Here is a 27356-nt window from a genome sequence, read left to right as displayed (position 1 = left end):
CTTTAAAATAAATATTGGATTGATCTCTATCTACTTGTTCCATTTTAGTATTGAAGTTGCCATTATATTGTGTATAGCGACGTTAATTTTTGCAGGCTCCTATTTGAATTTGCTGGCTAACCAGCGTAACCACACTCAGCTTTAATCTATGGGAGTTTAGGATCATATTGTAAGTAGGTACATCGATCATACGCGCAGTATGAATACGTGAAAATACTATTTGTAATGAATCCATTTGGTTATACTTATTTAATTTCAGTTTCTACGTTTGAATATTTTAGAGCAATGGTTTTCTAATGCATAAATAAATTATTTCTAAATTAGAAATTCTAATACAAAAAGAAAAGGCCTTCTTATTAATAAAGTTTATTTTTGCCTAAATAAAAAACGCAAATTAAATTCAATATAGCACATAGTAAAAAATAAACTTATTTTAAATACATCACACAAACACAATTATAAGGTTAATTACCTGATACCCACACTACCAGGAACATCTAATACGAAAAGCACCTACAGTTAATTTATTTTACGTTTTCCTTGAAACGAAAAACAATTGAACGATATATAGCGATTCTTTTAAATGTCTCTTATGTTTCCGTTTTTATTAGCGTTAGTTTTTGGAATCGAAAATGAAAAATATAATTCGATTGTGTTTGGTTCCAAACACCTTGCTTTGAAGTGTAGACACAGTTGTTTAGACTAAAAAACAAGCACTTTAATACCGACATTGTTAGTTATATTACCTATTGACAACAGCTGTTGAACAATATACATTTTAACTTATACCGTTGTAAAAGTACATTAGTGATTCTTGCCAGTAGATATTGGCGATTGATTCTGCATGCCACGTAGTGGTTAATTGCTTTTGGATTGCTCGATGCCTTATGACTCAAGCTATTGTTTGAATATAAATGTAGTATTAGCGATTATATAAGATCCGAACATAATTTGAAATGCTTATCTGTTATTTTGCTTTTATAAATAACAGTTATATGTATATGCTTTTTGGTATGCACTTGTGCAGTTAGACGTACTTATTGCAACTTTTCGTGCAGTTGTATTTGTTTACAGTTGCATTGCATTGCATCTATTATCTATTCAAAGGCTTGTTCCATTATCTTCATAAACATGGCGAAACTATTCTGCATTATCTGTTTGATCTAAATTAAATTGTTTTGATTTTAGACAATAATTAACGTTTTCATTCAGTTTGATTTTACTTATAAACTTCAATTGTTATGAAACAGAAAATATGGCAAAATACTAACCTATATTGACCGACCGTAAAAAAAATTCAGATATTTTGCGCATGACACGTTTCAATAATCGTCAATTATTGTTGATTCACTCAATCATCTGAATTGAACAGCATTAGTTTTCTACAGAATTAGTTCAGTTAATTGCCAGTAGGTAATTCAATAATCTCTGACCTTATTGAGTCAGTCACGATCACTTAGTAGGTACCTATGCGGTTAATATTAGGCCGCAGGTTGTTGAATCCGTTGACATGTTTGTCTGTGAATTTTCTTCCAGTCTGAGTTATGAATCTCTATAGTCAAATACTAATATTATAAATATGAAAGTGTGTAGGTATGTTTGAATATTTGGACGCAATAACAGCTAAACGGATTTACTTAGTTAAAACTTGGCACACAGTAAACCAGAATTGGACAGAATAATTTTTATCTCCGAATTCATCCCCTAAAGGGGGTTTGTAATTTATATGATAGTTTTAAGGAGGATGGAGTAGGAGAAATTTTAACACTTACATATCCTATACATACATATATTTTACGTTCATAGTACCTATAGGTATCTATCTTATCTAAGTAGACTCCATTTGAAGCTAGATTCATGTAGTATAATATTATCTTAAATTACGTTACGTTATACATAAAACGATATTGCGATATTATATATTGGCTATAAACTAGACATTTCCTGCACATTTCTCGCTTAACTTTACGCAATCTTACCTAATACCTATCACTTTTACTATCTGACCAATCAAACATGTCTTTGTTCATTCGAACAGCCAATTAAATAATACAATACCAGCTACTGATTAAATATACGGACATGATATAAAGCCCTACACAGGTTTGTATGTACCTATAGCACATATGATAGCAATAAATTAATACAACCAGTATATAAATCCTGGCTATTATCGGTAACTACCGGGCTCGTTGAGTAATCAAGTTATATATTCAATTACAAAAACATCGGTCTGATTAATCGTTTTCTTTGGCTTTTGTAACCTTTACAGGCGCTGCCCGTATCGAAATTTAATCTTGGGCTTTACAAGTCGTGTTTGCCTATAATAATAGGCATAATTATGTACCTAAGTCTTTGTGCTTATATTATGTTACAGTGACTTTGTATTATCAAGCTGACATGCCCCATTTTATTTATTTTTCCATTATCCCTTCAAGTGGCGGTCAACCCTTGAATGGTCGGATCGAAAAGCAGTAAACTAGCGGCCCACCACTCACGGGTCGATGCGAAATCCAGTAAGCTGTCGGCCACCAGCTGAGTGGCTAAATCATAGACTAATGCCAAATGATAGATATGTTTCTTTTGAAGAAAATAGAAAAAAAATCTCGTTTACCGGTCACTTTCGTAATTCATCGCCGCCAACTGAAAACTGCTCGATAGTACATAATATGCCGAACGTACTTTTCATACGAGTAATTTTTTACAATCACAGTGAAAACACGAGTAAATTATAAATGTCCATATACGAGAACTTCCTATCGGGTCGTGTGGGCTCAAACTAAGAATATAGTGAGCTTTGAGCTTAAGATACCGTGTCCACACTTTATGGGTCGATTAACATAGATCAGCCATGCATTATAGTAGTTGTCCAGTATGGAAATGTTCACGACAGGCCGTTTGTCACTCAATAAAACTGGAAAATATTGGATTCATTTGGTGCATACCATATTATATCGGAATTAATTTACTAAATTGAGATTAGGTGCTATAAAGAGGGCCGTTTTTCAAATTAATACCTACTCTTAAAATGAGAAGACGTGTAAGAATCTTGTTTTTTTAATACCACGTCGGTGGCAAACAAGCATACGGCCCTCCTGATGGTAAGCAGTCACCGTAGCCTATGGACGCCGACCCTACCTTGCCTTAATTGCCCTTGACTCACCAATGTTTCATGTTCTTACTAGCATAACATTAGCTACCAGATCTGCGTTCTCGCGCGCGACTCTATACATTTTGCGCGACTTCAAGTATGGACTCGCGCGCGAGAACGCAACTTATGCTAGACCGCCAGGTCTGTACTTATTTAACCATTCAGCGCTAAATCACGACACGTTGTCGTTTTGCCTCTACGAAGCATTTTCGCTACATACCGGGAAATCCATGTTATCGGCTACGACGTAGCGCTACGACCGTACCTCAGCGGTGAATGTGTTAAAAAGGGACACCTTGAGCGTACAATGAGCTGTTAATGTTTGTTGAATGACATATGATTCTTCCGCTAGTAAAGGTTTTCTGAATTACAGCATGATATCACAGGAGTTACGCGTAAGGTGACAAATCCATGTACCTATAATATTGTGCCCCCAATTCGGAGCAGTGATTCAATGATTTCTCAGTACCAACCTTTACATCGGTAGTCAGTCAGATTTGAGGAAGAAGATCTTAAGAAAATATATATATTTCGTGTAATTCGTAATCGTAATCTAAAGATCTGTTACACATAATCTATCCCCCAGCGAACGAACGAATATCACGAACTTACTCCGTTTGTACGATAAATTATACCTCATTTTGACGTCTGATACCTAGGTAATATTTAACCTTTTGGACGCCAATGACGGATATATCGGCACCGCAGGTCCAACGCCAAAGACGGATTAATCGGTAAAAGACCACAGAGCAACATAGACGTGGCGTCAGTGACAGCTTTTGTGTTTGACACGGCGTCGAAAAGGTTAAAATTGTAGATTTCTGTTTTTTTTATTCCGTAGACTAAAATGACATTTCATGTGGTACTAAGAAATGTCATGTCTTAAACATGAAACGTCATTTTAGTCTACGGAATAAAAAAACAGACTATTGTGTTTTTTTATTCCGTAGACTAAAATGACATTTCATGTGGTACTAAGAAATGGCATCTCATACACATGAAACGTCATTTTAGTCTACGGAATAAAAAAACATACCTTAATAATACTCAAGATACGATCTAAAACAGGAACTTATAGTAAAGTAGTACATAATTTCTTTACAAATTGTTTTTCCTGGTCCGGTAAAATCTGATGAGGCTCCTCGTTATTACAAGTGTCCAGTTTCAGCCTAGCTTAAAATGAGTTATGGTATTAATCTCATGCTTGTTGTGAAATGTAAATTAGGCAATAACACGGCACCAGCAATCGCGGCCTCGTCGGCTGGCCGTGTGCGGTCCAGGCTCCCAGACTTTCACGTTTACTGCTTTATACGGTCTAATATCGTCCACAAAAGGAATAGTTATTTAGCTGTTTCCATTTAGAAACTATAATTTTTTGAATTGGTTATTAACTTATTAATGTATGTTACGATCGTCCACACTGTTAAGTAACAATTCGTAAGTTAAGTAACAATTCGTAAACCTTATTGCAAAAATGTAGGGTATAATGTGTAGTCGGTCGTAGTTCAGGAGCGGTATTCGACATGCGTTAAGTGACGTTTCGTGTTGAACTTCAGTTGAATGGAAGAAATCGTGTGTTGTCAAATAGGTAAATTTGACATTAGCAATCCACAGTTAGGTGACAACGAAACCAAACCGAACCACGCAGAGTTCAGAGCCATTTTAAACCGTATAGTAGTAAGAAAACAAAGTTGATTTTTGTTGCATAATTTTTTCAATGAATGAGTTTTGGTGTACAACCAAATGATACTTTCCACAGTTGATGAACAAATGATTCATTCCACTGTTGAACTGATGTTGAAGCCGAAACTGACAGTTGTGCATCTCGAATAGGGCCCCAGGCCTCATTGTAGGTAAGGTACCTATACTCGAATTTTTGTAAAAAGTATATATAGGCCTACTTATTAATTTAAAAAGATGATTATAAACGACTTACGTCTAGGTTCCGTGAATCAAGCACAAAGAACTTATAAAGGGAATTCCTTTCTTGGAATAACAAGGTATTGACGACGTAAATCAACCAGGAAAACGAGTCTTATTTGTTGTTGTCTTGTTTTGTTAGCATCCCTATTCGTGGTGATGTTTTCCACCAGTTTTATTCATACATGGGTATGCACATTATGTTTTTTAAACCTAAACTGTACGTATCAAATGAATCATAATATTCATAATACTACGTAAGTAAGGCTGAGATGTGTGTAATATGATGTGTGTGTTTCGCATACCTGTTGTAATAGGTACATCTACATAGATATTTAGTGTAATTTTCAACCTTTACTATTGCAGTAATTATGTTGTATTTAACTGTATTCTTCTAATATTTAGGCAGAGTTATTAGAGAGACATTTACTGCAATTAGAATCATCTACTGTTACCTAAACATCAAATCTCATTCAAAGACAATAAATAATTACACTTTACATATAAAAAATTGGATTTATTTAAGAATACCTACTTTGTTGAAATTCAGTTTAATTTATAACTTTTATAAGGCTGCATTTAGCTGTCTTATCGCCTTATGCGATAATAATATCAAGGCTAGATCAATTAGCCATAAGTAATCTTAAATTGGAATATTACCATCCAATCAAGTACAGTAGTCGGTATATATTTTGTCCATAAAGTATTTCTGTCTTCTAAAACATGTAAAACCTTATAAATGGTACTGTGGTACCAGTTCGGTATATTTTTTACCACGGTATTTAGAGCTGGTTCGATTTAACTGTCCGATCCATCGTAATGTGATCGTAATCATGGAACCCATTAATCATTATAGCCATTAATGTTAGGCTGTGTTCACATTTCTGATGAAATAGGGTCCATTTTTATCCAAGGAAGGATTCTTCTTTCTTTCTTCTTTCTTAGAAAATATATATGTAACTCGAATAGGCCATACCTTTGGCCTATACTTGTGTAGATGGCGACACCGTTTGATATTTAACAATTTTAACACATATTAGTAAAGGAACATGGTTCAAAGTCATATGGCGTTGTAAAAAGAAAATATTGATCTACATAATATAGATAATATATATTTTTGATATTTTTATTGATTTTCATTTTTAGTTTTAATCCTGTGTCGAAAGATGGCAGTAAATTTACTGTGACTACAAAATTTACTCTGGCAATAAGCTTCTGTACACTCTTTATTTCTTTGGGTCTTAGTGATATGTTCCGGAATGTTTGTTACATATATTGCTTTATATTTTTTGATTAACTATTGGTTAATTAAGTAGAAAATACAAAGTAGGGTATTCGATTCCGTTGTAATTAATGTGCCACGTTGTTAACTTCATTATAATTTTTCAAATTATTATTTTATCCGCACACAGGTAAATTGGACCTGGGATTGATTGGATTCGGTAGGAATTATGTTTTCTTAGGCCGATTAATTTAAAAGAACATTAATAAATCGTTAATGATAATGAAATATACAATATATTTTTATCTTCTTCTCAAAGTGGCCTAAATTGTCAATTATTAAACCAATTTAACTCCAAAGTCTGTTTCTCAATTCGTTAGCTAATAGGAACGTAAAGCTGTAATAGGGCAGCCGGTATTTCGAGTTCTAAACACATGGAAATTTTAGTCGTCTTATATGATGTCAATCTGTTTTATCAGGCCCTTAACGGAGATAACCCAAATGCAGCCTATTTAGGTTGTATGCTGTATGTTAATTCGTTTAATTTGACCGGTTGCGGTAGTTGTTGTATCAGTCAAATATATAGTAATTTATAATTATTCCATCATTTTCTGAACAGTTTTCATCAACTAGACTTATATTGACCGGGATATAGACCGTGATTACCTTTTGTGTCTTTTGTTTTGTGTGTTTTGTATTTTTGTTTTTATTTTTATTTATTTTTTTGTATTCATCAAATTATTTTTATTGGATAGTTTATGTATTGAGTAGTAACCTTCTGAATACATGTTTAGGTTTTAAAGAGCGGAATAGTTGGTTGCCCTAACATAATATCAGTGCGCAAAAGAATAAAATCATGGTTAGTTTTGCTTACAAAGTTTTGTAGTTTTATAAGAATTCTCTACATACTAGCTTTAGGTATACTACCTACTGGAACCCACTCATTTTCTTACGTCGTCATCTACCTCGATGACGGTATTACAGAGCTTACGTTGACCGATATGCAAGTATTCTATCATTAAGTATAAAGTGTGTAATAAGTCGCTGTTTATATACAATTACTCAACTCGATGTCCGTGCGCATATCGCCTTATCGGTCGGACAGGAGTTGTTCTATTAAAAGTCATGAGCCGATAGCTGATTATAACTTCTAATAGTCACCTAGTCGAATAATTTACCATAACGATTCTAGCGCCTTGGTTGCGAATAACTATTAACTTATACATTTTAATAGTGACTAATTATTGTACTATTCCTAGTACACATTTTCTGTAAGTAAACTCCTTTACTTGTAGTAGAACCTGTTTATGTAAGTATGTACTACGAGTACTACTATCGCGGACATGGCGGTAAAGGATTCCAGGCTGGAGACACCCAGGCGTATTCGGATTTTAATAATTAGACCTGGATCAATTATGGATCTGATGTGTCAGTGTCAAAAGTGACATTTCTTCAACCAAAAACGTTACTTTTGACGACACTGACAGATCAGATCTATAACTGATCCAGATCTAATTATTAAAATCCGAATACGCCTGTTAACCAAGAGCGCTGTTAATTGTAGTCTAGTGATCTAGTGATCCATTATTTGTCATAGAACCGGGCTCTATGGAGACTTTGGAGACCAATGGTTACGATCATCAGACGAGTAGAACGGCTAGAAATAAGAGAAATATATCACTTAAGTATATGATATTGTGTTGTGTCTCAATTTATAATGTGTATAGAAATAGTGGTATCTAAATTTATACATATGTGATTATTACATGTTTTCCAATACCTAACATTTTATGGGAAGAGACCTGTTTATTAAAAAAAGTACGTTATTTTTTAGGGTTCCGTACCCAAAGGGTAAAAACGGGACCCTATTACTAAGACTCCGCTGTCCGTCTGTCCGTCTGTCTGCATGTCACCACGCTGTATCTCATGAACCGTGATAGCTAGACAGTTGAAATTTTCACAGGTGATGTATTTCTGTTGCCGCTATAACAACAAATACTAAAAAGTACGGAACTCTCGGTGCGCGAGTCCGACTCGCACTTGGCCGGTTTTTTTACTAAGTAGGTACTGATCTTTATTAGTTATCCGACATTGTGGGAAGATAACTTCGCAAGGAAATCGTTAAATAATGTAACTTTAATGGCAATACGCGTTTAGCTAAGTTGATTAGTTATTTACACAACTCTTCAACTTTCGTTTTCGCGAGGTTTTTTTTAAATACTTAAATTCTTATATTTAAATATTATAGTTTGCCCGTTTTTTTTGCTTATGTATATAATTAATTATATATAAACAAAATTTTAATATTGTAATTCCCTCACCCACAAACGTACGTGAAAAGGTATTTCGATTAAGTTTCTATTCAACTACACATTGTGTATAAAAACAATCATCGTAAATGTTCTTACCTATTTGGATGACATTTTACAGGAGATTTATCTCATTTATTGAGTAATATGATTGCCACTATAAAAGAACCATCAATCATCACAACTTCGTATGGCTTTACGTATGTTATCGCATAAGAAGGAACCTGGCGCTTACGATACGATGTTCCAATGTAAATGCGACGCTTTGCGACGTAAGCACCAATGGCTACAAGCTCCCTTTTTATACCGTCCGACACATATTTTTATTGATATCTAATCCGTCATTATTTATATAGGTATTCTTTGTCTATGGTTCGATGCTTGTACGATGTACGTGCCTTCTTGATGCAACCTCTCTCCGATTGTGATAGTACTTATGATGCAACATGAAATAATAACAATCAATGTGTGCTTAACGAGTCTATCCATATGTATTAGTGAAGATTGAAGATTGTTATTACATATTATGAAACTACAATTGTACGGGGCTGTAGCTAATAGTGATAAATCCTCTTGATAGTTGTTTTAACTCCAAATAAACCTACAGTCAAAGTACTTGCTTCACCCTATCCGGGTTCATGTACCATAGTAATAAGTCCTAGACATAATTCATTGTACATGACTGCAATAAACGAATACGAAAAAAAAATACTTGTTACTAAATTATAAATAAGTGGTAATAAATCCTGTAAATTGTGTTTAGCTCTACTTTATATGGTTATGAACCATTATAATGGTGTTATTTTGATGTTGGTTAGGTTAAAATAGTCATTATGTGTTTGTGGTTTTCGCGGCGCCTAATAGGCCTAGGGCTCTGCGAGCTCTTTTAAAGGCTCTGAAGAAAAGTCACTTGCATGCAAATATCAACAAGTCTTCTAACATAGGAAAAAATTATAGGTATTATGCCGGTTAAACGACTAAAGAAATTGATTACTGCCGGCCTAGACAAGGTGACAATCGCTTGCGCTACGACAACGAAACGCTTTGTGTCTCTCTATCACTATTCCATATTAGTGCAACAGTGACAGTTGAGTTTCGTTCGCTACAGAGCGTAAGCGATTGGCATGTTGGCTACGCGGCTTGGGCGTGCTTCCCATAAAAAAAGCTGTTTCAAAAGTAGTCAGTTGCCAAATAAATTTGAGACTTCCTTCGTGACGTGACTGGCCTTCTACATTAAAATATGTACTTATTAAAAAAGCCTATATTTAGGTATCAACCCTTATTCCTTCTATTCATTATTGATTCATCAGTTAATTTTCAAGTTAAGACGAATACCTACGCTTGTTTTAAAAAGTATATTCTGTAACTAAGTATTATTTAAAAGATAGTTCAGTTGTTACCTGACATAACTGCATTTCATCAATGACATGATGCTTTTACTCAATTCATAATTCATAATTTTTTTATTACATGAAAGTGTACAATACTTCAGCGTTATTGTAAATAAAAGAAACATCGATAAATTAAGTATATCCGTCATTTGTCTTTATTCTCGCCTGACAAAACACGTTATTTACAGCCATATCGAGTTAACATTATCGCGGAAGCAACACTTAGGGTATGAGGTCAATTTTCGACGGGCCACTGACCCCAAGGCCACTAATAATGATATAAGGCGACAGTTATCCGGTCGCTGTCAAGCACTTGCATTGTAATTTGTATTTGATCCGCTAAATGGGTGCACTCATCATACTTACTCATATACTCTTATGCCAGCGAATTAGGAACTATGGGACATATTTTTGAGTAAGTTGTATGCACCCATATTTTTAAACTTGAATGTACCTAAAGTGACAACGATAGGCCTTTTAAATTATCAAACTGTCAAATAATGACGGAAAGGTCAGACATATCAGGTCAGATGATTAGAAATTAATGAAGTAATTGTGTTTTTATCACAGCCTGATGCGATGCGCATCGATGCGAATAAAAGCTTCATTTAAACTTTGTTTTTTTAGCATTAGAGCGCAATACAACACTTTAAAATTGCCAGAATTTACTGCAATTAAATAAATTACTTAGATTCGACAACGATGTTAATGACATGTATAACGAATGCTACTACGTAAATGCGCATTAGTGGTCGGCCTGAGAGATTTCATCGTACACATTATTAACTGACATTTCGTTTATCTACCTTATTACAAAGACATAAGCTCCATCAATGGTCAGCTAAGAGTGTAGCTGTTAGTATTTACAGGGCTTATTGACATGGACCTGCTAAATGAGCACATTTTGCACCTGCAATTACCTTTTAAGGAAAGCGGCCGAATTCTCCAAGTTTCCGACACTCCACGGCGGAGTGGGAATTTTTTTTTTTTTACTTCTTTCAATTAAGCGTGTTAAGTATTTCTTCACAGTGCGACTTGGTTTTGCTCTTTGTACCACGGAAGTACCTAAGCACATACGTAAGCTTTAGCTATATAGTAGGTAGATCAATGAATTGTTGAAATTAAATGAGAATAGGTAGGTATGTAAAACTCCCACGCGTAAATTGCGAAGGGTTTGTAAAGTTTCGGATGTTATTAATTTTGTCATCGAAGTTTATAGGTATTAAGAGTACCTAATTAAGTACGAGTACGTAAAGTGTCATGTTCTATTTCTACTAAGTTTTGGATGCGAGAATTATGTCAAAAACAATACATAAAAAATGCATGTATTTCAAAGCTAAATTAAGGAAACTTACATATTTTAATTCCAATGCTTGCTCTAGCATTTGCTACATATATTTCTAGCGCCAAATTCCTAGTTAATTGCTTTTACAGATATCCGCCTGCTTCTTGAACCTAGTCGTTGGTTGGTAATTTTTTAATTAAATGTATCTTATCATGTCAGTGATATCGGGGGATATTAGGAACAATATCACACGAGGTGAACTTATCAGAAATTTAAGAATATATATATGGTTACGAAATATCTAAATTTACTCCTTGACCATAGAGATTCCGGTGCTGAATTTCTGATAAGTTTAGCTCGTGTGTGGTGCGCTTTAATTAGAGTTGTGCGACGTGACACTTCACCTTTCGTCATGTTATCCATACTTATCCAAGGGTGCCTTATTAGGTACTTACTCGTATAGATGCTAGATAGTACGTAAGCACGAAAGTCGCAAAGTGGTGACACAGTAGTGACATTTAAGCCTTATCGGCATGTCTGCAGTAAATTGATTTATAACGTGTTATAAATTATATCGATAACGACGTACGCGCAACGTACATTCCTGTTTTATAGCAATTAGGCGTTCGAAGAGATCGGAGCCTGCTCGACAAGTGAACAGACACTTTTTCTACCACCTACATATTTGTGATGGGCGTCCGATGTTAGTAAAAGCAACTTCACCCATTATATTATATATTCATAGATTGAATTGTTGGTCTATTGAACATAAATAGATATCACTAACGTTTCCACTTTCCACAGATATCATTGTCGATCTCAAAGATTTACTTTCCCAACCTTGGAGGATATAACCAACGGAGACGTCTTGTCTGTAATTTGTTGTACAAAAAGTCTCCCATTTTTGCGGAGGAGGGTAACGGTAAATGTTTACTTAACGTCAAAATAACCATGTCAGATAAACGTCAGCCCATGCATTGTGTATGACCATTGGCCGACAGAGGGGAACGCCTGTTAATGGCTACTCCGTTTGATTATATCCTCTAAGCTCCCAACAGAACCTAAACAGAACTGGCACTATCGAAAAGCTTGACATACCGTTTAGTCATATGTTATGTAGAGGTTAATTCGTAACTCAATATTTCATTGTCAAGCGAAAGGTATATATCTGTTAGCACTCGGGTTTGCGTGACGAAAATACCCATCGCATCACTATCATTGCTGTTCAGTGTTCACGCCAATACTTGTTCTAATACAAAAGGCCTTTGAACCATTATTGCCTTTGGGCGGCATAAGATGATACTGAATGATACAAATGCAGAATGACAGATTGACTTCCTGTAGGCGTGGGCAGCCAGTATTCTATTTAAATTTTGAATTATCACTTGAATCAATAAGTAATAATCAACTATTATGAATAGTAGAGTGGCATGTTTCTACCTACTACGTGTACGTATAGTATGATTAGTAGTACTGAAGCAATTGCTTATACTGCTTAATGGTATTAATAATATTGCTTGGTTTGGATAAATCGTACAGAAAACTAGTATCTGTGTACACAATTTTCATAATTGTGCAGACATTCTCAAAAAACGCCAACATAGTAAAAACATGACACCATTTTTACTTTCTTGTTTCTCCGAAGTCCTCTGTGCAGAAAAGTCAAGTTATTGTTATAATTAAATATCTCCCAATTAGTGGCAACACTATAATAAGATCTTTCATAATGCAAGAATCTAGTGTAGGGTTTGTACAGCATAGTTCATGAAACGGCAAGGCCACACTGCGATATCGCTCACAATAATTCGTTCGTTTGATAAAAGATATCCCTGTGTACATGTACACAGGCCATTCACCGGCAGTCGTAAAGTTTCAATGTATCTTTATTCATGTTTGAAAGAATATTTTCCTTGTAGAGTGGAGACAGTCATAGTTAATTGATAGTCGTAAAAATTGTTAGGGAACGGTGTTTTACTGTCTGTTTGAATTATGTTATAAAAGGTAGGACCAGGGATTGACTGATTGACGCGACATGGATGACACTGATGGGCCATCAGTGATGGCAGTCACGGGGCACTCGTTAGCCGAGCACAAGTGCTGCTCTTGAATTATAAATACTAGTAAAGGGACTTCACAGATCAAAGCAACCCCTGAATATTTCCTTGTACCTAAATAATAGGATAAGACCGCCTGTTGTTACCTCTATTCAATTGTCTTTATTTGTTTCCGTACTTGTATTGTAAAGTGTGTGAGGTATGCAATAAAGAGTATTGTATTGTACGTCATCACATCTTATAGCTTGTGTGCCAGGATGTCAGCGAAAGGTTTCAGCTGGCCGTCCATAACTGAGTCCAATTTTAATACCTATGGACCCTAACGGTAGAAGAAAGGCCAAGTTATATCAGTAAAAAAACTCACCATTAAGACTTCGCAGCATACATGGGGTTCTTGAAGGACGACGTCGGGGGCTTGTACAGGGGGTTGACTCCAACACTGTCTTCGGGCTCGATGTTGGCGTAGTTCGAGCCGGCCGCGGGCAGCGCCCCCTGGCCCTTCCACATGACGTAGCCGACCGCGGCGGCTACTGCTGCCGCTATCGCAGCTATTACGCCGATCACCACTGGGATCGTCACTGAAAATATATCAAATGTTTTATACGCTGTATTGTAAATTGGTAATGGGGACAGAAATACCTAGCAAGAATACCTAGGTCTATCAATGTATTTAGCCAGAAACGTGACTAACTCTGCCAATTTGGTACCTTCATTTGGGACGCCTAAAAAATTAACGATTGTTTTTATCCTATTTTAATTGCTACAGCGGTAGGCAGATGTTTTGCTCTGTTATTTATCAAAAAATGGGCCTACAGCCTACAAATGCTAACTAAAAACCCTCGACACCTGGCAGATCGAGACTGGTTAGTTGGTTACCAACCGGGCCACGACGCCAACGTATTGGTTGGCTAGGGGTTTAATTTAGTTTGGTTATATTTCACGGAACCGTCTCGAGTTCGGCACTCTGATCTCAAGCGGTAGTGATATCTATGCTTATGTTGGAGGTTATGATCAAATATTGACTTGTTTAGAAATAAGTTGGGATGATATTTTTCGTCAAACGGTTGATTAATGATTATTGTTTTAGGACGCAGACGCCATTGGTTTAAATTGTTTGCTTAGCTTCTTCATAGTTATGACGAAACGCAGCTGTATCTACGATGACATTAACATAATTATCGTGGAATAGAACGGCTACTTATAGTTTATTCGGCTTCCCATTTATAGCATATTTTACTAAATTTTAGAGCTCAGAGTCGTTACAATACAATCAGAAAAGTACCGACCTGTTAACCAATGACGCCATCACATGTGTCATGACATGGCCATTTTTCTATGCCATCCGCGTGTCAGAAGCTGTCACTAACATTAGTATGACGCTGGATTTGTTGTAATATCGCACTTTCATAAGCATATAAGTATTTAAAGTATTTTGAAGGGCCCATAACCAGAATATTTATGTAGTTAAAAGTCAATAGCTTTAAGAAACCAAATATTACAAAGATGCAAGTCATATTTTTAAGTTCAGCTACTCCTTATAGATACATATTTAATATGCGGCGTCATGTATTAGTTATGAACTGCGTCCAGTTTTTGAGCCGTTAGCAATCCAATATATTTATATGTATCAACGATATATCTGCTATATTCATAAAACGCTAAAATCAAATAAATAAAGGATTGTTAAACACCAGTGCTTTAGTGCTTAGACCTCCTGTGCACCCAGATAATCTTTTTATTTTATAGGCTAAGTTATCTGTCTTTTAATGGTTGTTAGCGTTATGCTTTCACCATAAAGATTTTGAGGATGACTATCGACCAGAAATAGTTGATTCATTAACTTACCGTTTCCGCTAGCGGTGTTAACGAGTGCGCCAGAGTCTGCCTGATCATTCCGCATCATGTAGATGAATGTGTTAATCTTCATGGCCCAATATATTAGTATTCTGCCCTCTGAATTCACGCTACAGTTTACCCACAACTTTCTATTAAATTCATCCCTCTGATCCAGCAGAGTCCCATTCCACCTCTCGATAAAATCATGGCCGCCACAGGCTTCGCAAGGTCCTTCTGTATTACTTATTAGGCAGTCAACGTGGCACTCAGAGTAGTTGATTGTCGTGCAGAGATCTTTGCAATCATTGTCTGGGTCGAAATATTGTGACCCTTGTATTGTGGGTTCGTCGTAACACTGACATTTGTTGCATTCATCACAAACCCCGTTTCCCGAGCACTGCTCCTGTTAAAAATATTGCAAGCATTGCAAATTAGTGTCGGTTTCAAAATGCATAAATAAGTATGTGCGATCATTTTCATCTTCTTCACTTTGGATGAACATCGCCCATTGTTGAAGCTAACTTACCTATAGGTACTTAGGTATCGTAGGCGAGAAAAGGTAAGCATTTTCTAATACCATATCGTATATGAAAAATGCCACAGTCATTAAATGATGATTCTGATGATGATAAAGATATTGATTTATCAAGCTGAAGACGTCGAAAGACTGACTTACCTTGGTGTTTGAAGATCCAATGCACGACGTTGATACATCTCCGCGGTCTTGGCAGTTTTTCTTCTCACAAAACTTTCCTTTCCTGTTAAAAAATACTTTCAGTTAAACTTAATAATATTTGCCTCGCGGCAGCGCAGCGTAAGGATTTAACTGATAAAGAGTCATGCAAATTATGCTTTATGAGATTGAGTGTACATTATTTTACTACTATAGTATGTAGTAAAATAATGTACACTAATAATCTCATAAAGCATAATTTGCTGAAGAATGAATAAACGACGAGCTCTCACCTGTCGTCGTTGCATTGGCACGCGCCGCAGGTCAAGTTGCCAAACCCGTGGCAGTATTCCTGGTCCGCCGGCACCACCTCCTCCGAGCACCCGCAGCCGCACGGCACCACGTACTTCAGAACAGCCTTCTCTTCAACACCCTCTATACCCACTTCGATAAAAACATACTCAAACTTAGGCGAATTCTGTGAGCAAAATCCTTCTTTCACCGTTGTAATAACTTGTAGTTTATTGTTAATCATTTCTAATTTTACAAAAACGCTTGATTTTCCAGACGGTTGCGTCGTGTTGAAAACATTGTAACGCGGCTGTGAACAAAAAATAGTATTATTATTTCTAACTTGGGAAAGACAATTAAAATTACATTAGGTACAAGTGCGTGTATAATAATTAAGGATTTAGATTGTGCAACCACAAATGGCAATACCAGCATGAAGGTAGGTAGGTATTTCAGGTTCTTAACCTAACTCAACTATACCAACAATTGTAAGAGAATAGCTTGGACATACTGTTGTGAGACACTGATGGGGTCTTATTATTTTTATTTAAAGAGTTTTCCAACCAAATAATGGGTTGAAAATTGACAAACTGTGCCCGAGAAGCATTTTTTATATTGATTTTTAAATATTGGTACAACGTAGCCATCATTTTTATTAAACGCGTATATGTATCATATAACTTATTTTGCCCATCATTTCTAGATACCTATTTTTTCAGATTTTCTATAAAAATAAAAATGTACCTTTTGCTGAATCCCCTTCACTGGGCGGTATCCGTTAACCTTAAGAGGAGTGACCTTCGCCGAGTTGATTTCAGCTACCTGTTCCAGGTACTCGGGGCTGAACATCATGCCGTCTCGAGCGATGGTTTCCACGTGAGCTTTTTCCTTGTGACCCGGACACCACTCGTCTCCTAATGCATTTAACGGGTTTTTGCACTTTTTATCCTGGAACAAATACACGATATTCATTAAACAAACGTATACACATTATATTTAATGTTTGAGTACGAGTATTACAACAGATGTGTCGATACGATATCTACAAGCCTTACAACAATGGTTAAAACTAGGTGCTTCAGCATTTCTTAAGTTTCGTGATAATATTTATACCTACCTCATAAATATACCAATGACGTTTCGTTATTTATAGAATGTTATTAGTAGCCGACATAGACAAAGACTACAGATGTGCAATTAAGTTACGGAAAGTTTCCAAAAATCTATAAATTGTATATACAGATGTCAATCACAATGAAAAAATCAACGATGATCAACTCTGGTCAACGTGGGACTCGAACCCACATCCTTGGATTGCCGGTCCAATGCGTTACCTATAGTATTATATAATCTGTGGCGTTACCAATTGCAGATTGTAATAATGTGGTACGTCCCACAATAAAAAAGGAAAATATATTAACCTTTAAGTTTCCAAAAAGTTGGATAATTTCTGGGAAACTTCAAGAAACAAAGGAAACTTTCATTTTGGACATGGAAATTTTGATTACTGTCCAAAAATATGAGAAGTTTCCGAAATATTTTCAAATGGAAATTTCGCAATTGAGGAAACTTTCCGACGGCACATCAGTAACAAAGACTAACGAAATACATACTAGCTATGTCACTAGGTAGGTGCCTTCATCATACAAGATACATTTCAAGAATGCTCCGTAAGCTGCACTTCGCTCCTTGTAAGGCACTGGCCGTATGCTAGACGAGTAATTACACAAATCGCCGCGCTAATGAAGCAGAGATTGAAACTGGTTGAAATGATTACATTCGCGATGGTTGGCTGGATGTGGCTTGGGCACAATTGACAATCCTTTTGATAGAATTGAGTGGAGCTGTTATTCATGAATTTATTAAGATAAGTACCTATGTATCTTAAGAAAAAACTTGAACCCAATTTTATACTTGAACAGATTTAACAACTTGTTACAATTTTGATCTTATTTTGATAAGACCTTCAAGATCGCTCACGCTTCACGCTGATATTGGTTCTTACTTCTTGCATAATGAATTGGAAGTCGTGTGTGAGATGCACGCTTATCTTATCACCAAGACGATCGTTAAGGGCATATCAAAACAAGTTCAAATCCATAACAAATTGTTAAATTAGAATCGACCTCCCTGTTTGATTAGTCTAACAGTAAAATTTGAGAAAATGATTTTTTAATCGCAAAAATTTAAATACTATTTTGTAAATGTTACAATAAACATCAAATTACACAAAAAGTGACACGGGATATTTGAGAATATTGATGACGATCGAGGAAGACCTAATTATATATACAACAGTAGGAGACTTGAATCGGATGGAATTATTTTAGTTTTAAAATCACCCTCTATTGGATACATCAATTATAATATAGTCACTTCGACAATAGGTACTATAGGTAGGTTACTTCATTGGCCAGCTGAAGTTAAAAGTTAACTACTTAATTTAACATTTGACAACACTTTTTTCAATCTAGTTTTTTAATTCATTAACTGGTCGCCCAAGATACAGGCTATGCCTAGTTCTATATATAAGTACCGCTGTATGCACGCAACCTCGACTTCATGTATTTTCCATACTGCAAAAATAAATATGTGTGCAAAAATAAATATTTGTACTGTATTGAAAGGAATGTGATTCAAATTCGTGTCCTATGCGGCTGTCGTTTATCCAAGCCCACTTCTAGTCTATTCCGTCTTCCTTTAGTTCCTTTAGATCTTTGGAATGTCTGGCGCCACGGTGAGCATAGTCGCGTAATAAAGAGCTCGCTCAAGACGGACATGCCACTTAATGCATTGTGCATAACTGCATATGTGCAAGCTAGAGTTCCATTAAGGCGGTTCCCTAAACCAGAAGGCGAAAAATCTCCTTATATGATCCTGTTTTTCTAAGTGGCGTTGATATTCTTAGACGTGGAAAACCACCATTAGATTAACTTTTTGGATTTGATTTTCTCGGCAGATTGCATTTTTATTTAAGATATTTGATGCTTTGATGTTACAATATCTCTGTACAGTATTCAATTTAGCTCTATGACAACATTCATTTCATTATTTATTACATAATTAATTATTAAGGTAAGTATGGCATGTTAGAAATGAAAATGATCTTATTATTATCGAAAATAAATAAGTTGGTATCTAATAGAATGAAAATGTTCAGACAGTTGATTTTTTTTCCGGTGATCGACTAGAGCAGGGGTCACCAAATGGGGGACCGCGGTCCGGACCGCGGACATATATTTTTTTTACTTATTGAATAAACTCAAGTAGAAACGGACAGCGATGGTCATATTATTTTAAAAACCGGACCCCTGAAGAAACGATCGATCTTTCACATACGTTTTACGTAAAATATAATAAATATAAACAGGTAAGTATTTAATTATATTTGTAAGTAAGATGCACCACGTGACAATGCATTTTTTAATATTAGGTGGGAATAACTTATACCTTCATTAAGAGTCACTAAGTAAGTAACTATACACGAATGATACTATGTAGTGACTGCCCGAATGACATGATATGGTCATCTAAAACATGTACTGAACTCTTACTCTACCGTCATACGATACTTGATCGTTCTATAATAACTGGTCCTTCTTATTTAGTCATTCACACAACACATGATTTATTCATCGATGTTGACTGTTAATGTGACAAACAAAACCGGTTGTTTGTGTCCACACGGTAGTACGTACAATGGTTACAACGATGACAAGAATGTGATGATTAAAAGTATAATGTTCTGTCTCATGAAAAAAGAATATGAATAAAATTAAAGTTATTTTACGGTATAAGTCTATTATCTATTTTTAGTCACTCCCATCGTTAACAGTCGAAAAATTAAGGGCGAATAACGAAAATTTGCTTAATATTAAAATGACGAACGACAGTTTAAATTCGGAATAAAATTACCGAAATTAGACTTAATATTACAATACGTAAGGATACAAGGCCGGACGGACTGACCTTGATTCCATGGCGGAGGGGGCGTTGTCTCTTGTGGGACGCGACTTGTGTAAGCACCTTTGCCGCGTCCCACCTGAGGCAAACCTCACGGTGTGCTGGCTCGGCGGCGGAATCCGCCGCTAAGCTAAAGCACACCAAATACTCCGCCCTGGAATCAAGCTATGACTTCGTGCCGGTGGCAATAGAAACCGCGGGGCCCTGGGGCTCTGAGGCTCGGCGTCTGATTGGTGAACTGGGGAGGCGTCTACGGGAGAGGGGCTGCGACCCCCGCTCTGGATCGTACCTGGTTCAACAGATCTCAATTGCAGTGCAGCGAGGGAATGCTGCAGGCATCATGGGGACTTTTGAGCCGGGTACGATGCAGGGTGGAGGCGCATATTAGACCTTTAGTTTATTAGTTTTAGATTATTAGTTTTAATTATTGTTTGTAAATGGATTATATTGGTTAAATTAAATGTTAATTGTATACGTAAGTATAGTGCATTTTTGGAATACATTAAGTAAACCAACCTGCCTATTTTTAAATTGCACATACGCATTGAGAAACTGCAACGTCTTATTATCGATGAATAATATCTAAGTACAATTAAAAGGGCAATAAACCTTAGAAGTTCTACGTGGGAGTGCAATAGAAATGTTGACGATTGTACTAGCCTCCCTATTCCGACCGTATCTGGAACTTACAACATTTCTCGTCTAGTTGCACCCGGTTGAAATGAAAAGGATAGAATGAGTGAAAGGCGTCTGGATCGGTCGGAATAGGTTTTGCGTGGGTGGCAGGCTGGCAGGGCGCGCAAGTCTACCCACAGAGCGGGTGTATCTCGCGTTACGACATCTAAGTTAACTATCCACAGATATGAAATTGCAGTTCATGATGAAAGACAGCAAAGTAAACTTTTCTTTCCTTGCACATGAATAAATACCGAATATTTATTTTATTTTTCCTGAACTGAAATAGAGCCGAATGTAGAGTTGTCTCTAGTGTAGCAAAATCTTCATAGCCGTCATAGACGGAGTACTTTAAGTAGTTGGGTCCAGCAGCAAAGTACAGTCGTGTTGCAGTAGTACCTATGGTAACCGCAACTTAAAATATTATACTATAAAAGGTGCATTTTGCAGCTGGTTCGCTTCAAAAAGTCGCTCTATGATGCCCCTTACGCCTTAATCCAATTGTTAAAATAAAACAATATAATTATTTCCGTTCTTAAGGGTTCCGTACCCAAAGGGTAAAAACGGGACCCTATTACTGTCACCGGGCTGTATCTCATGAACCGTGATAGCAAGACAGTTGAAATTTTCACAGATGACGTATTTTTGTTGCCGCTATAACAATAACAAATACTAAAAACAGAATAAAAACAAATATTAAAGTGGGACTCCCATACAATAAACGTGATTTTTTTGCCGTTTTTTTGCGTAATGGTACGGAACCCTTCGTGCGCGAGTCCGACTCGCACTTGGCCGGTTTCTTAAATCAACCTACTGTGAAGCGATACCAGTCAAAATGTACAACAAAATAAGCAAAAGAGAAGGGACACAAATGAAACATTAAAACGAATTTTATGAAGATACCCATAAGAGATACTTATTTAGTAGCCAGGAAAGCGAATGTGGGGCGTGAGGCGTGAGGAGTCGTCGGCCTACCTTGAGAGTCGAACAGTCGAGCAACGACCGATGTTCTCTGTAGTAGGTACGTAAGTTACTATTTTTTATAAATATAAATTAATAGTACCTAACGCAATATTAATCGAATTACAGTATGGTGGTCAATTTATAAAATGCTACCCATTTGCTCAAGTGATTCTGAGTAAACTATAATCACATAATCATAATCTTTTAATATTTTCCTATTAGAAATATAACCATTTCAAGAACATGATAACCTAATTAAGACCGAATTATGAATACCTATTACGTATTTGAGCTAAAAGCATGAGTAGTACATTAAGCATTTAGAAATAATGTCGGCCGACTCAACGACTCACAACGGAGGATTAATTTTTCATTGCTCCTTGTGAAAACTAGAAATATCAATATATGTATTTATTTATTTAAACTTTATTGCACAAATAAAAAAATGTACAAATGGCGGACATAATGAAAAAAAGCATTCTCTACCCGTCAACCATTGGGCCAAACAGACATTTCGAGCGATTTCATGATTTCACCTATCAGCCTCATGGGAAATCCTCAGAAATTTGCTTTGGTTGCTGGAATATTCCTTGTAGGTAGTTAATATGAGATCATTAAACAGTCCCGCGTCCCGCGTTATGCAGCGCGGCGAGAAATATGAAATGCTGCATATATTTGTACAGTTCATCAAAATTATGAATACCTATACAATGTGCTGATCACATCCAGTATAGTCGTCAGTTAAGTACACGTAGTAAGCACAAGCTTATGAAAAAAATGTAGCAAAAAACGTCGGTATAAAAAGGCACAGTATTTATGTAGATAATGCAATTAAGATATTACATCATTTGCAGCACCAGGGGGAACCAACGAACCTTCGAGATTATAACGCAATTGTAGGGTTTCTTTTAACAAGTCGATGACCTGTAAGGAGACTACAGACTTCTAAAATATGTGACTAACGCAGACAACTATACTTAAATGTGTACATGTGGTGTCTGGCGGAAAAATCGTCGCGATTTTCTTGGCTTTACCCCAACGTTGGCAATTTAGTTTGAAAGTTCCTTGTATAATGGAGATGACTCAATAGTAATATTTTAAACGACAAACTAACAACTTTGAACTTTTTCTAATCTTATACACGTTTTATGAAATATGGCGTATTTGTAAGGACTTGATGGTGTAATAGCAAAATCGCTCTAATCAGCATTTTTACGCTATGATGTGTGGTGGAAAAAGATACTTACAGACTTTTGCTTACTTTTGTTTTTTTTTTTTGTAAAAAGTACGAGTTTTGATCCTCCCTTTTTAAAGTCAGATGAAAAGAACCGTTAAGGTCGTCCCTCCGATCAAATCGGCCGATTGCGTCTGACCCACAAAATGCCAGATAAACGCGCTTTGTGATCTTTATGATTTTTTGTAAAGGTACGCGTTGCGCAAACTAGCGAACACGGAGATGTGTGCGGCGCTAAACGTGTTAATGGGCGAATGGTTCGAAATACCTGAATTGTATTGATTGATGTGTTACTGCGTCTAATGTTGCAGCTTTCATGTAGCTTTCCCGTAAACATTATGAATGTCCCATTATTGCCTCTTTCAATTTCAATTCATAGTAAAATAGGTGGCAAAGAACCAAATATTTGAAAGGCTGCCAAAAAATACATTTATTCAGGTATTTACCTACCTATCTTGCCTGCAGTTTCAAATTTATTTTATTTCTTTTAAATATGATGCAGTTAACATATTATGTAATGAAATGTTTAATATAGAGCGTCTATCTCACTCGTTAATTTTTTCAATGCTCATTCGTTAACATTTTTTCGGCATTCCTTATTTTGTTCCTCATTAAGTATATCGTAGGTAAATTTAAGTAAACTGTAGCATAACGTCGACTTCAGACAAGGTTTTGCTTTTAATTACAAAGCGGTGTTTTTGAAGATAAAAACTGAGTGGCAGTTTATTTTCGAAATAGATTTGCACTTTACAGTTACGACTGCAGTTTTTTTGTTTTTAATTCGACAAGGTTTTTTTGTTGAGATTGGTTGAGAAAATCAATTTAGTTCTGCCGAAAGTTAATTGCATTTTGTTTGTATCAATTAAATGCAATCTAACAAAGAAAAAGTGTAACTATTGTGTTAGAAAAGCAACAAAATCAGTGTTTGATAAATTTCATGTGGTCGCAAAAGGGAATAAAATTACAATAAATTGAACAAATACATATATGGTTTGATTCTTGTCACTTTTGCTTCAAAGAAATAGGTTTTCGTTGTCATGGTCGTTACCTTTCGTTACCAAAATAAGTAAGTCAATTTTAGGACACAATTAGGTACACTAACCCGGTCGACTCATAGTCATACCCGAACCAAACGGATACGTTAGACCGGATAAAGTAATTGAGCCATTTCAACTGGGATAATATATGTATCACGACATTCACGACGATGATGATATACAGGAAAAAATTAATGGGCCCTGGAGGGAAAATGCCTTAAAGTAAGACCTAATGGTTCTTGGAGAAATGTTATCATTAACATTAACTGTATCGACTAGTAGAATAAAATTGATGGTGTTTATTTTTTGGAATTTTTAGTCGGTTCGATTCCCGGGCGAGACAAGCAAATTAAAAAAAAATCTTTGATAGCAGTTTTGTTTATTTAAAAAAATAAAAGAATGTTTCCTTTAAGTAAAATGAGCTTACCTAAGGTTTAAGGTACTTTACCTCTAGGGCCCATAATTTTTTTCTCCATTGTATATTGACCAACATTTGACGCGAAAATAATCTAGTAAGGCCTGGAATCAAACTCTCACACCGACTCGTATAGTTTTGAAGCGACTTCGACTAATTCTAGCAAAAATAATGTATCCATTCAGAACTTAATACTTCATTGTAAAAAAATGAAATCTACAAATGATAAATGAATGTTACCAGTTAAACAGTCTATTAATCTGGAGACGTATTCTGCTCTACTTTCGTAAAAAGGTGTATATACGGTTTATAGGATTCTTATTTTATTTATACTTTTTTTTTAGAACCATGTCACTGTAAAAAGTTGAATACGTTACCACGGCAGTCAGAAAACTATCCTCGTCAAACCAAGACCTATTATTGTAAAATTTTCCCTGTAAATATATTTAAATATATGTGCTTCGTTTATCAAATCGTTTCTCCTTTAGCGTGACCATTACATCCGTTGTATGGTTGTGTCGATAAAACACATGAGCGTTTCATCCGTACAACATCGAGTCTCGAGATTACGAGTACATACTACTGAGAGAGACTACAGACATGAGAGCACTTACATGAGTATGTACTCTTACTATCTTCAATAAACAAACCCTCCCAAACATAATTTTCATTGACAGCTAAAAAATATGCTCAATAAAACGATAATTACCATTGTCATCGTTAATTGTCCCCTCGTAAGTTCAGGATAAATGATGCATTAAGAAGGCTACCAGTTAAACTTTACAATCGAACCAGCCATCGTCGTGACATTCGCTGACCCTGTTTCATCAACGAATCCCCAAAGTAATGCTCCCGATGAAAATGCCAATGTCGAAGGTGAAAATAAATGACTTGCAGTCCTGTCACATCGAGTGACATTAATTTCACGGCGTAAATGGGTGGTAATGGGTACATTCACGCTCGTTTACGAAATATGGGTTCGTCATATAGCATCAGATAGCGAATGTCACAGTTTCTGACATTTCTTTTTATTAAAAATCCCATTACGCGTTTACTGATATTGCGTACGATATTGTACGGTTATGGGTGAGCTTTAATTGGTTAGAGGTCCTAATTAAGAGGCGACGCGCAAGCGCAAGAACATTATTTAAAACATGATTGATTACACGCACTTGGCCTTTATTCACAAACAAACAGCCTCGTACTAACGATCTTGTTCTCCGATCACGTATACTTAAGACGAATTTGGAACTCAAGATATACTAGCCACGCAATCACAGTTGTGTCAAAAATGTTTTATGAATAAGGTAGCTCATATCAACGCATACGCATGCTATAGCGATCATGCAAGTGTTCCAGCGATTACACTTGCTGACATTAAAAATTGTGTAATATTTTTAATATCCAAACACGAAATTAGGTCGAGCTGAATTTATAATTTCTCGGAATGGTGTGCGCGGATGTTTCCACGTTTCGTGTGTACACTTAGATGCACGTTGTGTACGTTTATAGGATGTTAACTGGAAGTCTATACGTAACGATTGCTTTGTTAACTGTTTGGTAAATATTTGCTTTTTCTACGGAAAGACTCGATGGAGTTACCGAACTTTTCGACTTTTTTATTTTAATTTTAGATACCTTACAATACAAAGGCAGTTTGAAACACTTAATTTATTCATAAATAACCATATACTTATTAGAGATCTACCTTGTCCCTTTGGCTACTAGCTAAGGAAGCTGTTTCATTATAATTATGGTAAAATTAGCAATGACGGCACCCTTTTGTTCGTCGTAACGAATGATTCATCTCGATATTTATGAGCAGTATTGGCCGGAAGATGTCGTTTGAATATCTAAATTATTCTCTCATACGACTCATACCAGTAGAACAAAAAAAAATGAGCGGGCAAATGAAACAGTATGTGTCAGTGAGTAGTAGTAACAGTAGTGCAAATGAAAAGTCTTTTAATGTGGTAGGTAAGTACTTTTTTTTCCTTTTGAGGTACGGAACCCTAAAAACGCAAACCTCTCATAATCTCTATACTCACTAGACCCAGATTAAATACCCAGATCAAAAAGATAAAAACTATTTTATAATTATTAAGAGTGCCATTTTCAATTGGAACTTTTTTGTCATAATTGGGACTTTGGACTTGCGTGGTTCAACCAGTAAAACGTTACAGTTATTAGGCATTATTAGTCAAATTCCCTAGTGGTATATTTGGACATGCAAGTCTTTTGTTTTATATACTCGAAGTATGCTACAGTTACCCTCCCCTTCGCCGGATATTGGGAAATGGGGTCGCTCAGGAAATTCGAAGGCAGGTAGTGACCCTTGGAAACACTTCACCAGATTGGATGACGTCACTAAACTAACTAACTAACCCTATCTTGTTTATTTATAATTACTTTTTATTTTCATGTAATTGTATGCATAATATGAGTTTAGTTTGGCATCAAGTCTACATAGTTTTGTTATTTTGTTGTTTGTTTACTGTGTTCCTTAAATGACAATTATTGTTATACCGCACTTGTAAGGTAAACGCCCTAGAGTTTGACAGTCATATTCATTGCTAAAAATTGAAAAATATTTAGTGGCAACTAATGGTACAGTGCCAAGAACTTTTAGAAATTGACGTTATACAGAGTGATTTTATTATGTCTGACCATACTCTGAGCGGTTTATTAACATACATATTTGTAGGTCATACTGAACAACTTTTATTATGGGGCCAACCCCCAAAACGCAATTTTTTTAAATATTATACTGTATATGACGACCGGTCTGGCCTAGTGGGTTGTGACCCTGCCTATGAAGCCGATCATTATGGGTTCGTATCCCGGTAAGGGCATTTATTTGTGATGGACACAGATATTTGTTCCTGAGTCATGTATGTTTTCTATGTATGTATTTAAGTATTTGTATATTATTGTCTG

At 35.9% G+C, this 27356-nt stretch overlaps 1 protein-coding gene across 1 annotated transcript in view; it reads right to left on the bottom strand.

Moving 5' to 3' along the window:
• Positions 1-27356, bottom strand: part of LOC134740985 (integrin beta-1-like) — a 34198-nt gene that overhangs the window by 2563 nt on the left and 4279 nt on the right. The window contains exons 2-6 of the mRNA XM_063673681.1: positions 16877-17080; positions 16135-16442; positions 15845-15926; positions 15178-15571; positions 13697-13910 (exon numbers count right to left, since the gene is read on the bottom strand). Coding sequence (XP_063529751.1) covers positions 13699-13910; positions 15178-15571; positions 15845-15926; positions 16135-16442; positions 16877-17080 — 1200 coding nt within the window. The 3' untranslated portion in view covers positions 13697-13698. The remainder of the gene's footprint in view (positions 1-13696; positions 13911-15177; positions 15572-15844; positions 15927-16134; positions 16443-16876; positions 17081-27356) is intronic.

Source organism: Cydia strobilella, chromosome 4 (assembly GCF_947568885.1).
Source record: "Cydia strobilella chromosome 4, ilCydStro3.1, whole genome shotgun sequence".
NCBI classification, from domain to species: Eukaryota; Metazoa; Arthropoda; class Insecta; order Lepidoptera; family Tortricidae; genus Cydia; species Cydia strobilella.
The sequence above is the reverse complement of the archived record's forward strand: the minus strand, read 5'-3'. Positions and strand labels throughout refer to the sequence as shown.